The sequence below is a fragment of the Sus scrofa genome, chromosome 6 (assembly GCF_054392235.1).
Source record: "Sus scrofa isolate SSC_HxYL_T2T_F1_AM1 chromosome 6, Sscrofa_HxYL_maternal_Yorkshire_Landrace_v2.0, whole genome shotgun sequence".
Lineage (NCBI taxonomy): Eukaryota > Metazoa > Chordata > Mammalia > Artiodactyla > Suidae > Sus > Sus scrofa.
Window position 1 is genome coordinate 58,623,272 of NC_139388.1, and position 11,337 is coordinate 58,634,608.

The window sequence follows — 11,337 nt, forward strand, 5'->3', positions numbered from 1 at the left end:
AGAGAGTCCGAAGCTCATTGTGGGGCACTCAGGCATCCAGAAGTCATGCCTTCAAACATGAGACCTCATCGGGAAGATTAGCTCCATCTGCTTGACACATGGGGACGCTGAGGCCCAGATACGGCCAGGGATTTGGCCAGGTCGCAAGGAAGCCAAACAGGCACCGGAATCCAGATCTCTAAGCCTAGACTGAGAGCTGCCACCACGCGCCCAGCAGCCAGTCATTGCTTTAGGGAGTAACTGCCTCTCTCCTCCCGCCTTCCCGGCGCTCGCCTCCAGCCCTGGGCCCACCCCGCTTTCTGCAAACCCCGCGGGCAGCTCGCGCGAGGATTGCTAGCCCCTCAGAAATACCGGGGCGGAGGCTGGAGGGCCCCGCCCCAGCAGGGCCGCCCCCTACCCCAATGCGATCTCTCCCGGTATAGCCGTGGACGCCCAGGTCGGATGGGAACGACACTGATTGGTCAGCCAGAAGAAGACCCGCCTTGCAGTGGGGCCTTTCTGCGCACGCGCTCGACACTCTGGCCAATGAAAAGACGGGAAACGGCCTTTGTTGCGTCACTTCTTCCGCCCCTGTTTCAAGGGATAAGAAACCCTGCGCCAAGAGTTCCTTCTTTCCCAGGCAGCTGCCGAAGATGGCGGAGGGGCAGGTATCGGCTCCGCGCGGGCTGGGGCGGCGTGGGGTCGGGGTCGTGCAGGTCGGGCCGAGGTTGGACCTCTTTTCCCCCGCAAGTGTGCTGTGGAAGGAATTTAGGATCGATAACTGACCAAAACAGAAAGCCATTAGGGTAAGAGGAGTCCAAAACGGCTATTTAAGATGGCTTTTGCGTTCTGGGCTGGCCAGGATGCGGCGTCGTTCTTCCCTTGAGGAGCCGTGTTAGGGCCTTCAGCACAAGAAAGGATACTTAAAAACTAGGTCTCGTTTACCTTGTTCTTGGCCCAAGTAGACCCTTGTGTCCCCAGCGCTGGGGAAGCACGCGGAAGGCCGCCCCGCGGCAGAGGATTGGCCAAAATGGAGGGTACTTAGGCCCGGCCAGAGCCGTGGGTTCCTTCGGCCTCCTGGGTTCTTCCCCAACTGTGGGTATTTTGGCAGGAAATCTTTTGCAGTGGATTGAGAAAACTGCCTACAGGGCATGCGGGAGCCAACTGGTTTTTGTCCCTCTGCTTCGGGGTTGATGGAGTCCTGCTGGTGCTGAGGACTGGGATGGAATGTTCTACCGCTCTCCACATCTTTTGCCCTTAAGCACCTGGAGGCCCTCAAGGAAGGCAGCAGCAGCCGTGCTCTGACTGCCTGATTTCTTTGTGTGACTTCTTAGATAATAAAAGGAGGATGGTTCTGGAGGGGGTCTGCACGTGATGGGTCTATGGTTAGGGAGGGAAAACCAAGTTTGGAGCCAGGCATATGATAGGGTTCTCAGAACATGCGTCCCGGCTTTTACGGTGTCTGGCACAGCTTGCGTTATGTTTTGTGTAATTCGTTTAATTTATCGCAGTGTTCCTGAGGCTGGTATTGGAGATCGGAGGGTTCTGATTGATCAAAGTCACATTGGCAGGGAATCTGGCTTTAGCGTCGGTAGCCTTTTACGCTGCTTTTCAACAATCCCAACTTGTATAGCAAGCACCTGATACGGGGACTTTGACTCTTGACAAGCCATGGATTAAGCAGTTGACCAGTTCACACTCGGAGACACAGGGCCAGCATGGGTTTTTTTGTCTCGCATCACCCACCCTGAACCTTGGTTTTCTTCGCTTTGACATTCATGCAGCAACCCTTTGAGATAGGGACGGGATGGGATTCTGTCAAGATTTTACAGCTTGCATCCAGGTCCCACGTTCTCCCTGGATGCTCAGTGTGGCCACGGTTGGTTCGCATTGTAGTTTCTTTTACCATCAAACGTAATCTGAGTACAGAAATTCCTGCCAATTGAGCAAGCTGGAGGGGAACTCTTTGGTATCTTAGCTCACTCACCAGGATCCTGAGTTAGTTGTTGACCTTCTTGGCCTCATCTGTAAAGGGAACCTTGGGTCTCATGCCAGCTTAGCAGGCACCCTGGGAAGCGGGTGAAATGAACACGTAGGAAGGAATGATGGAGGTGGGGGTGTCAAGGCAGGCTGTGGGCGCCTCTGAGCCCTCTCATCCTATCTCCAGCAGGTGCTGGTGCTCGATGGCCGAGGCCATCTCCTGGGCCGCCTGGCGGCCATTGTGGCCAAGCAGGTACTTCTGGGTAAGTCTGCCCTTGGCCCACAGCTCCCCTGGATCTGAGCTCCAAGGTCAGTGATGAGCAACAATCACCATCTTTCGTTTGAGTCTCACGACCATGAGATCAACCCCATGCACCGCTCTGAGACCTGCCAGCCGCCTCCCCTCCCGGGTTGGGGGCTCTGCGTTCAGACATTTTTCTGTGGGTCCAACAGATTGAACGTTCTGCCGAGTAGTGCTCTGTGACTGGGCAGGAGACTTCCCCGCCTGCCCTGTGCACTGTGGCCAGTTTCAGGCAGGAAGGGGTCTCCTTTCTTTCAGGGTCCTGGGTAACAGGCGGGTCCTTAACCTTTCCCCTCCTTGACGCCTGGTTTTCCATTCACTCTAGGCCGGAAGGTGGTGGTTGTGCGCTGTGAGGGCATCAACATTTCTGGCAATTTTTACAGAAACAAACGTAAGTTAGGGCCTGCAAAGAGGGCTGGAGAGGGTTGGGCTGTGGGCTTCTCAGGCTTCACTGGCTCCAAAAGTAGTCCCGTTGGCAGTTGATGATCCAAACAGGCCCGGTACTAATGGTTGTGCCCTGGGGGGACTTGGCGTCCGGCGTCCGACTGCAACTTAGACATGCTCCTCTCTGACAGTGAAGTACCTGGCCTTCCTCCGCAAGCGCATGAATACCAACCCGTCCCGAGGCCCCTACCACTTCCGAGCCCCCAGCCGCATCTTCTGGCGGACGGTGCGAGGTGAGCTGGGCCTGAGGGTGGGGGGGTGACAGGGCAGGTGGCCAGTGATGACTTTCCCACTTGTGTTCGAGCTTCTGGCCATGATATGACTTGGACATGCACTACCATCTGAGGCCACCCACCTGCCTGCCTGCCCACCTCGCTGCAGCAGGGTCCTCGCACGGCCCGCTGAGCAGGCCCGCTGTCCTCTGCCCCCAGGCATGCTGCCCCACAAGACCAAGCGAGGGCAGGCCGCCCTGGACCGTCTCAAGGTGTTCGATGGGATCCCGCCACCCTATGACAAGGTGAGCGAGGCCCAGCTCCCGCAGCAGCAGCAGCCGTGGCTCCAGCGTCCGTGATGTTCCGCGATTACCTACATTGTTTGATCCTCATGAAAACAGCACTGGCTGAGACGCCCGCCCTCGCCAGCCTTCCTCCCTGTCTGTCCCTCACACCAGGTCCCTTAAGCCCCTCTCCTTCTCTAACAGAAAAAGCGCATGGTGGTGCCTGCCGCCCTCAAGGTGGTGCGTCTGAAGCCTACGCGGAAGGTGAGTTCTCTGGTCCTGCTGAGTGACAGCTTGGGCACCTGGGTGTCGTGTGGGGTGTGCCCGCCAGGGCCTAAGACTGGCAGATGATGGCTTTTTCTCACGATGGTCTGCGGATGCCACGGTGCCGATACTGCCAATGGCTCAGCTGATGCCAGGAGGAGCGGGGAGCCCTGGGGGGTTGAGCTGAGGCCTCTCCCCAATCCCTCCCTGGTTATCCTGGTCTCCTCCTACAGCTTTGCTCCCCCCTTCCCCTCCCCTCAGTTCGCCTACCTGGGACGCCTGGCTCATGAGGTTGGCTGGAAGTACCAGGCAGTTACAGCCACCCTGGAGGAGAAGAGGAAGGAGAAGGCCAAGATCCATTACCGCAAGAAGAAGCAGCTCATGGTGAGGGCACGGGGCTGGAGCAGGAGGGGCGTCACGTTCCCAGCAGGATCAGGCAGCTAGAAAAAGTGGGCTCTGTGCCCTTGGAAGGCTCTGCCCACCACCAGTGGGGTGGGAGGCTCTGGAAAGTGAGATTGGGCTCTGGGGGTTGGGGGTGTCCCAGGGAGCAGCTGCTGATGGTGTCATTCGCTCCACAGAGGCTGCGGAAGCAGGCGGAAAAGAACGTAGAGAAGAAGATCGACAGGTTCACGGAGGTCCTCAAGACCCATGGATTCCTAGTCTGAGCACAATAAAATTGACTGTTTATTCTTCATGCGTCGCCTGGCCTGCCCTTCCTCCATCGCCACCCTAGGATGTGGGGGACCTCCAGGGGCCACGGGCAGCCTGGAGCTTAGGAGCCTGGGTGTAGCCAAGGGGCCTTGTTTACTGCTGGTCGAGAAAGGCCTTTCTAGAAGTACAGGGCCGAGGGCTGTGCAGGTGCAGTGTTGTTGGCAGGAGTGAACCAAGAGGAAGGGCCTCCACTTGTGCCCAGGGCATCTGTTAAACCTTCCGGCGGGCGGATACCATACTCTGCAGCTGTTAGGGGGTGAGAGGCTGCCTGGCCAGGCAGCGTGAGTCGGGGGCTCTTGCGCAAAGGTGCTGTGGAAACAGGTGCAGCCAAAGGGTCACAGGGCATCTCCCCTATACATTGTGATCCCGAACTAATAAATTATTTTTGAAGGACTTCGGCGTCTTTGCAGTGTGTGTCTGCTGTGGAGGCAGGCCCCAGGGAGCAAAGCCCTTGGCAGGGAGGGGAAGGCAGAAGAATGAAGCTGGCTGTGCTCTTCCCACGAATGGGGGATTAGAACCTGCCCTCCCTGGAAGGTGGTCTTGGCAGAGACGGTCCTTGCCAAGGAATTTGACTGGCCTGCGGGATTGGTATTTCTCAGAAATGGCCTGCGTGGCTGGCCTCTTGTGGCCCAGCTTGCATGCACTTGTCTCCCCAATTCAGCTGCAAAGTATGGCGTTGCCAACCTTCCAGACCAGTCCCTCCTGGGCCATGGCCTCTTCAGGTTTTGTGCTGGGCTGTGAGGAAACCTGCACAGGAGACACTCGAAGGCCTGTTGGGCATTAGAGAAAATGGAATTTCTGAAGTTCTGGTGCTTCGTGAGAATGAGACATGGCCTGTTGGATCTGCCTGGGCAAGGGTTAGAGGGCACACAGCCCCTGACACCTTTCAACACTTGCCCATGTGAGTCCCAACCCCATTTCACTTAGATGTCGGCCTTGAGAGGATGATAGATCCAGCTTGACCAAGGCTGGTTGAAACAGGTGGGCAGTACTTGGTAGTTGAGTATAATTTTATTGTATGTATTTTACTGTAGATCACAAAACAGGTTATAATACAACTTCCATCTAACAAAGTTGCTGTTCTGTTCATGTCCAGAATATCCAAAAGACCCCGTTGGATTGCATTTCATAAGCAGCTGGTGTCCCTACTCTTCATGGACCCCCCACTTTCCAGTGGAGCTGCCTCCAGAAATGACAGAAAAACCAGTTTTAACTCCTAGGGTTTGTTTTATTTTGGGGGGATTTTTATTTTGCAGCACCCATTGCCTATGGCCTGGGATCAAACCCCCACAGCAGGGAAGTATCAGCTGCTTATCCCTTAAAAATAAATTTGGTTTGAAAGTACAAAATTTTTTAACACTTCCCACTCATTCATCCAGTGAAAATCTGTCTAGTATCCACAAAGACACGGGTTCAATCCCTGGCCTTAGTGGGTTAAGGATCTTCTGTTGCAGTAGGCTGTGGTGTACGTCATAGACGCAGCTCAGATCTGGCGTTGGCTGTGGCTGTGGTGTAGGCTGATGGCTGTAGCTCTAATTCTACCCCTAGCCTGGGAACCTCCATGTGCTCAGGTGCGGCCCTAAAGAAAAAAGTGCTCTTAGAGAAGACAGGGTGCATAATGTGTATTTGTTGTACGCCTTACATATATATGTACACACACATTATATAGTATATGTATCTATTATATATACATAATAGACAGTGTCTTTTACATTGTAATGACTTCACAAATGTAAATGCTACAAACTTGCAAAAAAATCACTTGCGGTTGAATTGTTTACATTTCTTTTACACCTAACAGCTTTGTGCATTCTGAATGATACACGATTTTGGCCACACCCACGGCATATGGAAGTTCCCAGGCCAGGGATCAAACCTGCGCCACAGCAGTGACCTAAGCTGCTGTGGTGACAATGCACAATCCTTAACCCACTGCGCCACCACAATGCACAATCCTTAACCCACTGCTCCCCTCAAAGATAAAATGATTAAAGATGTCATCATAGGAGTTCCCGTTGTGGCCCAAGGGAAACACTCCCAACTAGGAACCATGAGGTTATGGGTTTGAGGCCTGGCCTCCCTCAGCCGGTTAAGGATCCGTCGTTGCCCTGAGATGTGTATGTAGGTTGCAGACGCGGCTCGGATCTGGTGGATCTGGCGTTGCTGTGGCTGTGGTGCAGGCCAGCAGCTACAGCTCCGATTTGACCCCTAGCCTGGGAACCTCCATATCCCACGGGCGCAGCCCTAAAAAGGACAAAACACACACACAAAGGATGTAACTGTCATTGCTTCAGAACCTCTGGGGGGATTTTTCATTTTCATAGCAGGTTCTAAAGCCCCTGTCTTTCCTGCGGTGACCTTATAGTAGCTTTATAATCTATATTTTGGCCACACTGGCAGTCATGGGGAAGAGTTCCCAGGCCAGGGGTCAAACCCACACCATAGCAGTGACTCCTTAACCAGCTGAGCCACCGGGGAACTCCCCACAATTTATTTTTTTAATAAAAAGTAGGTTCTGGAGTTCCCGTCATGGTGGGCGGGAACAAATCCAACTAGGAACCATACGGTTTCGGGTTCGATCCCTGGCGTAGCTCAGTGGGTTAAGGATCAGGCATGGCCAGGAGCTGTGGTGTAGGTTACAGATGCGGCTCAGACCTGGTGTTGCTGCAGCTGTGTTGTAGGCTGGCAGCTGTGGCTCCGATTCAATCCCTAGCCTGGGAACCTCTATAAACCTCAGGTGCAGCCCTAAAAAGCAAGCAAGAAAGAGTAGGTTCTGGAGTTTCTCATGACTTGGAAAGTTTTTATATTTATTTTAAAAACTTGGAGTTCCCATCGTGGCGCAGTGGTTAACTAATCCAACTAGGAACCATGAGGTTGTGGGTTCGGTCCCTGCCCTTGGTCAGTGGGTTAACGATCCGGCGTTGCCGTGAGCTGTGGTGTAGGTTGCAGATGCGGCTCGGATCCCGCGTTGCTGTGGCTCTGGCGTAGGCCGGTGGCTACAGCTCCGATTCAACCCCTAGCCTGGGAACCTCCATATGCCGCAGGAGCGGCCCAAGAAATAGCAACAACAACAACAACAACAAAAAGACAAAAGAAAAAAAAAATAATAATAATAATAACAAAAACTAAAAACAACAGGGCCTGGAGTTGCTGTCCACAGGGCGTGCTAGAGTCAGTACAAAAATTAATTTTGAAAAAAGCCTGGAAGGAAATGCATGACACAGCCCTGGTTAACACACCTCCAGGTGGTGAGATTAGGTGAGATTTCCTGTCTTTTTTTTTTTTTTTTTTCCAAATTTTAGGGCCATGCTCACAGTATATGGAGGTTCCCAGGCTAGGGGTCAAATCAGAGGTGAAGTTGCTGGCCTACACCACAGCCACGCAGGATCCAAACTGCGTCTGCCACCTACACCACAGCTCACGGCAACGCCAGATCCTTAACCCACTGAGTGAGGCCAGGGATTGAACCTGAACCTCATGGTTCCTAGTCGGATTCATTTCGATGCACCACGACAGGAACTCCGTGTCTGGTTTTTTAAATGCTCAGTATTTTGCTGCAGCTCCAATTTGACCACTAGCCTGGGACCCTCTATATGCCGCTGGTGCAGCCCTAAAAAAATAAAAAAGACAAAAAAAAAAAAAAAAAAAGACATTCAAAAGAGTTCCCTGGTGGTCTAGCAGTTAAAGATTTGGCATTGTCACTGCTGTGATGTGGGCTTGATCCTGTTCATTGAGGGGGTAACCAAAAAAGTAACAGGGAACAGGGAGACAAGCAAATAAAACTTAAGCAAATTTTGAAAACACCATTCAAGGAGTTCCCGTTGTGGTGCAGCGGAAACAAATCCGACTAGGAACAGTGAGGTGCGGGTTCGATCCCTGGCCTCGCTCAGTGGGTTAAGGATCCGGTGTTGCTGTGAGCTGTGGTGTAGGTTGTAGACACAGCTTGGATCCAGTGTTGCTGTGGCTGTGGTGCAGGCCAGCAGCTACACCTCCGATTTGACCCCTAGCCTGGGAACCTCCATATGCCGTGGGTGCAGCCCTAAAAAAAAAAAAAAAAAAAAAAAAAACTATGATTCACCAAAGAATATACACCAATGCCAGGGTGCACATGAGAAGTTACTCAACATCATTCTCCATTGGAGAGTGCAAATGACATCTCTGTGCATAACCTTAATCTTTCTTGTAGGACAAATACAGAGAATCAGAACCTCGGGGCCAGCAGAAGGATTGTTTCCAAAGCTCCAGTTCCAAGCAAAGTGCCCATCAGCCGTGTGCAGACCCACCAGCCCCAGGTCAGTCAGCCTCATCCCCTGGGCTCTAGTCACCCTGGGAGACCCTGGCCCAAGAGTGGGGCACCGGGGAAGGTTTTGTATTAAAAGCCGTTTCCGGGGAGTTTCCATCGTGGTTCAGGGGAAATGAATCCGACTAGGAACCATGAGGTTGCAGGTTCGATCCCTGCCCTTGCTCAGTGGGTTAACGATCCAGCATGGCTGTGAGCTGTGGTGTAGATCGCAGACGCGGCTCAGATCCTGCGTTGCTATGGCTGTGGCGTAGGCCGGCAGCTACAGCTCCGATTCGACCCCTAGCCTGGGAACCTCCATATGCCGCAGGAGCAGCCCAAGAAATGGCAAAAAGACAAAAAAAAAAAAAAAAATCAGTGTGGTGCACTGAAAACAGCCTTAAGGTAATATTGAAATTGAATAGAAATAAAAGGGGGAAAAAATCGGTGTAATACAGGAAGGAAAAGAGAGAGTTAATTTAGAAAAGGAAGGCCATGGGTATCAAGAGGGGTATGTGTGTCTGTGTGTGGGTGATTAGTCAATCCAATGATGCAGAAAGCATTGCCTACTGTGGGTTGTGATCAAAAATGTTTAGAAGCTAAGGACCTACACAGCCCCAAATTGTCCTAACCCCTTCAGAGTGAAGCAGTGTTTCTTTGCCTTGCTTTTGTCTTATCATCAAAATCTCACCGGCTCCTCTGAGCAATTTGCAAAATACCGAGCTTTTAAAAAATCAGACAGGAAATCTCACCACCTGGAGGTGTGTTAACCACCAGGGCCTTGTCATGCATTTCCTTCCAGGCTTTTTTCGAAGTTAATTTTTGTATGGACTCTAGCACGCCTTGTGGACAGCAACTCCAGGTCCTGCTTTTTTGTTTGTTTTTAAAATACATATTATAAAACCTTTCCAAGACATTAAAAACTCCAGAACCTAGTTTTTCTTCAAAAAATAAATTGTAGGAAGTTCCCTCGTGGCTCAGCCAGTTAAGGAGTCACTACTGTGGTGTGGGTTTGACCCCTGGCCTGGGAACTCTTCCCCATAACTGCCAGTGTGGCCAAAAAATAAATTGTAAAGCTACTATAAGGTCACTGCAGGGAAGATAGGGGCTTTAGAACCTGCTATGAAAATGAAAAGTCCCCCCAGAGGTTCTGAAACAATGACAATGACAACTTTAATCATTTTATCTTTGAGGGGAGTTCTCTTGCGGCGGTGGCGCAGTGGGTTAAGGATTGTGCATTATCACCACAGCAGCTTAGGTTACTGCTGTGGCGCAGGTTTGATCCCTGGCCTGGGAACTTCCATATGCCGTGGGTGTGGCCAAAATCGTGTATCATTCAGAATGCACAAAGCTGTTAGGTGTAAAAGAAATGTAAACAATTCAACCGCAAGTGATTTTTTTGCAAGTTTGTAGCATTTACATTTGTGAAGTCATTACAATGTAAAAGACAATATATATACATATTTTATATATATAATGTATACACATTATGCACCTGGCCTTCTCTGTCTATAAGAGCTTTTTTTTTTTTTTCTTTTGTCTTTTTAGGGCCTAGCTGCTGGCCTCTGCCACACCCACAGCGATGCCAGATATGAGCCGTGTCTTTGACCCACACTACAGTTCACAGCAATGTTGGATCCTTAACCCACTGAGCTGGGCTAAGGGATGGAACTCCAGCCCTCAAGGGTACTAGTTGGTTTCGTTTCTGCTGAGCCACAATGGGAACTCCCTATTTTAAATATTTACATTGAAGAAGTTAACTTCTTTTTTTTTGTTGTTTCTTAGGGCTGCACCTGCAGCACATGGACGTTCCCAGGCTAGGGGTGGAATAGGAGCTGCAGTTGCCAGCCTACACCACAGCCACAGCGATGCGGGATCCAAGCCACATCTATACCACAGCTCACGGCAACACCAGATCCTTAACTGACTGAGAGGCCGGAGATCGAAGGAACCCACATCCTCGTGGATCCTAGTCAGGTTCATTACCGCTAAGCCACAATGGGAACTTCCAAAAAGTTAACTTCAGAAATATATATATGTTTTAAATTTTTTATCTTTTTTTTTTTTTCTGACCACACCTATGGGATATGGAAGTTCCCAGGCCAGGGAGATACACCACAGCAACAGCAACACCGGATTCTTGACCCTCTGTGCTGGGCTGGGGATCAAACAGGTGCCTCAAGAGAGATAAGCCGGATCATTAACCCACATGCCACAGTGAGAACTCCAAGAAGCTAACTTTTTACTTAAATATTTACATAGTATTTGCTTAAATCTTTACTTAAATCTTGACACTGAAGAAATCAACTTTTATTTTTTTAAAAGAAATTGCATTTAAAACACCCACAACAATATACTGTTACAGGATTTATTTTATTTATCTTTTCATTCTTGGCGCTCCCATAGGCATATGTGGGCCAGGGACCACATCCGAGGCGAAATCACAACCTAAGCCTCAACTGTGGCAACGCTGGATCCCTAACCCAGAAGATCCCACTGGCTCACAGCAGAAACTCCCAGGATTTATTATGAAATGATTAATTCACAGCAGTTTGGACCAGGAAAAAAACACGTTTAAGTCATATATGCCTTGATTATGAGCTCGACGTATTGGCAAAAGCCTCAATTTGAGGTCTTTGGTGAATGTGAAGCATAGCTCTAGAGTTAGGGGAAACTTTAACCAAGACTTAACTAAGGAAAGAGGCATAAAACACCTATCTGTGCCAAGCTCTGACACCTGAAACCTTTTTATTTATTTATGTATTGTCTTTTTGGGCTGCACCCACAGCATATGGAAGTTCCCAGGGTAGGGGGTGAACTGGGGCTGTAGCTGCTGGCCTGCACATCTCATGGCAATGTGGGCTTTTTAATCCATTGAGCGAG

At 50.8% G+C, this 11,337-nt stretch overlaps 1 protein-coding gene and 4 non-coding genes across 7 annotated transcripts; all 5 read left to right on the forward strand.

Annotated features, from left to right (window-relative positions):
* Positions 1-607: 607 nt before the first annotated feature.
* RPL13A (ribosomal protein L13a) lies at positions 608-4,568 on the forward strand. 3 transcript variants are annotated; one of them, NM_001244068.1, is made up of 8 exons: positions 608-647; positions 2,147-2,222; positions 2,586-2,651; positions 2,836-2,937; positions 3,136-3,221; positions 3,405-3,464; positions 3,726-3,848; positions 4,043-4,568. In NM_001244068.1, exons 1-8 carry the CDS (start codon positions 633-635, stop codon positions 4,127-4,129), a joined length of 615 nt encoding a protein of 204 aa, NP_001230997.1. In that variant the 5' UTR covers positions 608-632; the 3' UTR covers positions 4,130-4,568. The 3 variants fall into 3 exon arrangements, with proteins under 3 accessions (NP_001230997.1, NP_001230998.1, XP_084814901.1); NM_001244069.1 differs by having other exon boundaries at positions 2,150-2,222; XM_084958775.1 differs by having other exon boundaries at positions 608-785; positions 2,150-2,222; positions 4,043-4,158.
* LOC146402409 (small nucleolar RNA Z195/SNORD33/SNORD32 family) lies at positions 2,266-2,349 on the forward strand. Its single transcript, XR_014808766.1, has one exon. It is a non-coding gene; the product is annotated as a small nucleolar RNA Z195/SNORD33/SNORD32 family (small nucleolar RNA).
* On the forward strand, positions 2,975-3,055 carry LOC146402410 (small nucleolar RNA Z195/SNORD33/SNORD32 family). The gene has a single exon (XR_014808767.1). It is a non-coding gene; the product is annotated as a small nucleolar RNA Z195/SNORD33/SNORD32 family (small nucleolar RNA).
* LOC146402411 (small nucleolar RNA SNORD34) lies at positions 3,265-3,334 on the forward strand. Its single transcript, XR_014808716.1, has one exon. It is a non-coding gene; the product is annotated as a small nucleolar RNA SNORD34 (small nucleolar RNA).
* On the forward strand, positions 3,543-3,622 carry LOC146402412 (small nucleolar RNA SNORD35). Its single transcript, XR_014808726.1, has one exon. It is a non-coding gene; the product is annotated as a small nucleolar RNA SNORD35 (small nucleolar RNA).
* Positions 4,569-11,337: the final 6,769 nt, after the last annotated feature.

Excerpts from the sequence above, each read along its gene's own strand:
- RPL13A (NM_001244068.1), top strand. Across the intron at positions 2,223-2,585 it reads GGCCAAGCAGGTACTTCTGG|GCCGGAAGGTGGTGGTTGTG; the intron begins GTAAGTCTGCCC and ends CATTCACTCTAG. Across the intron at positions 3,222-3,404 it reads TCCCGCCACCCTATGACAAG|AAAAAGCGCATGGTGGTGCC; the intron begins GTGAGCGAGGCC and ends CTTCTCTAACAG.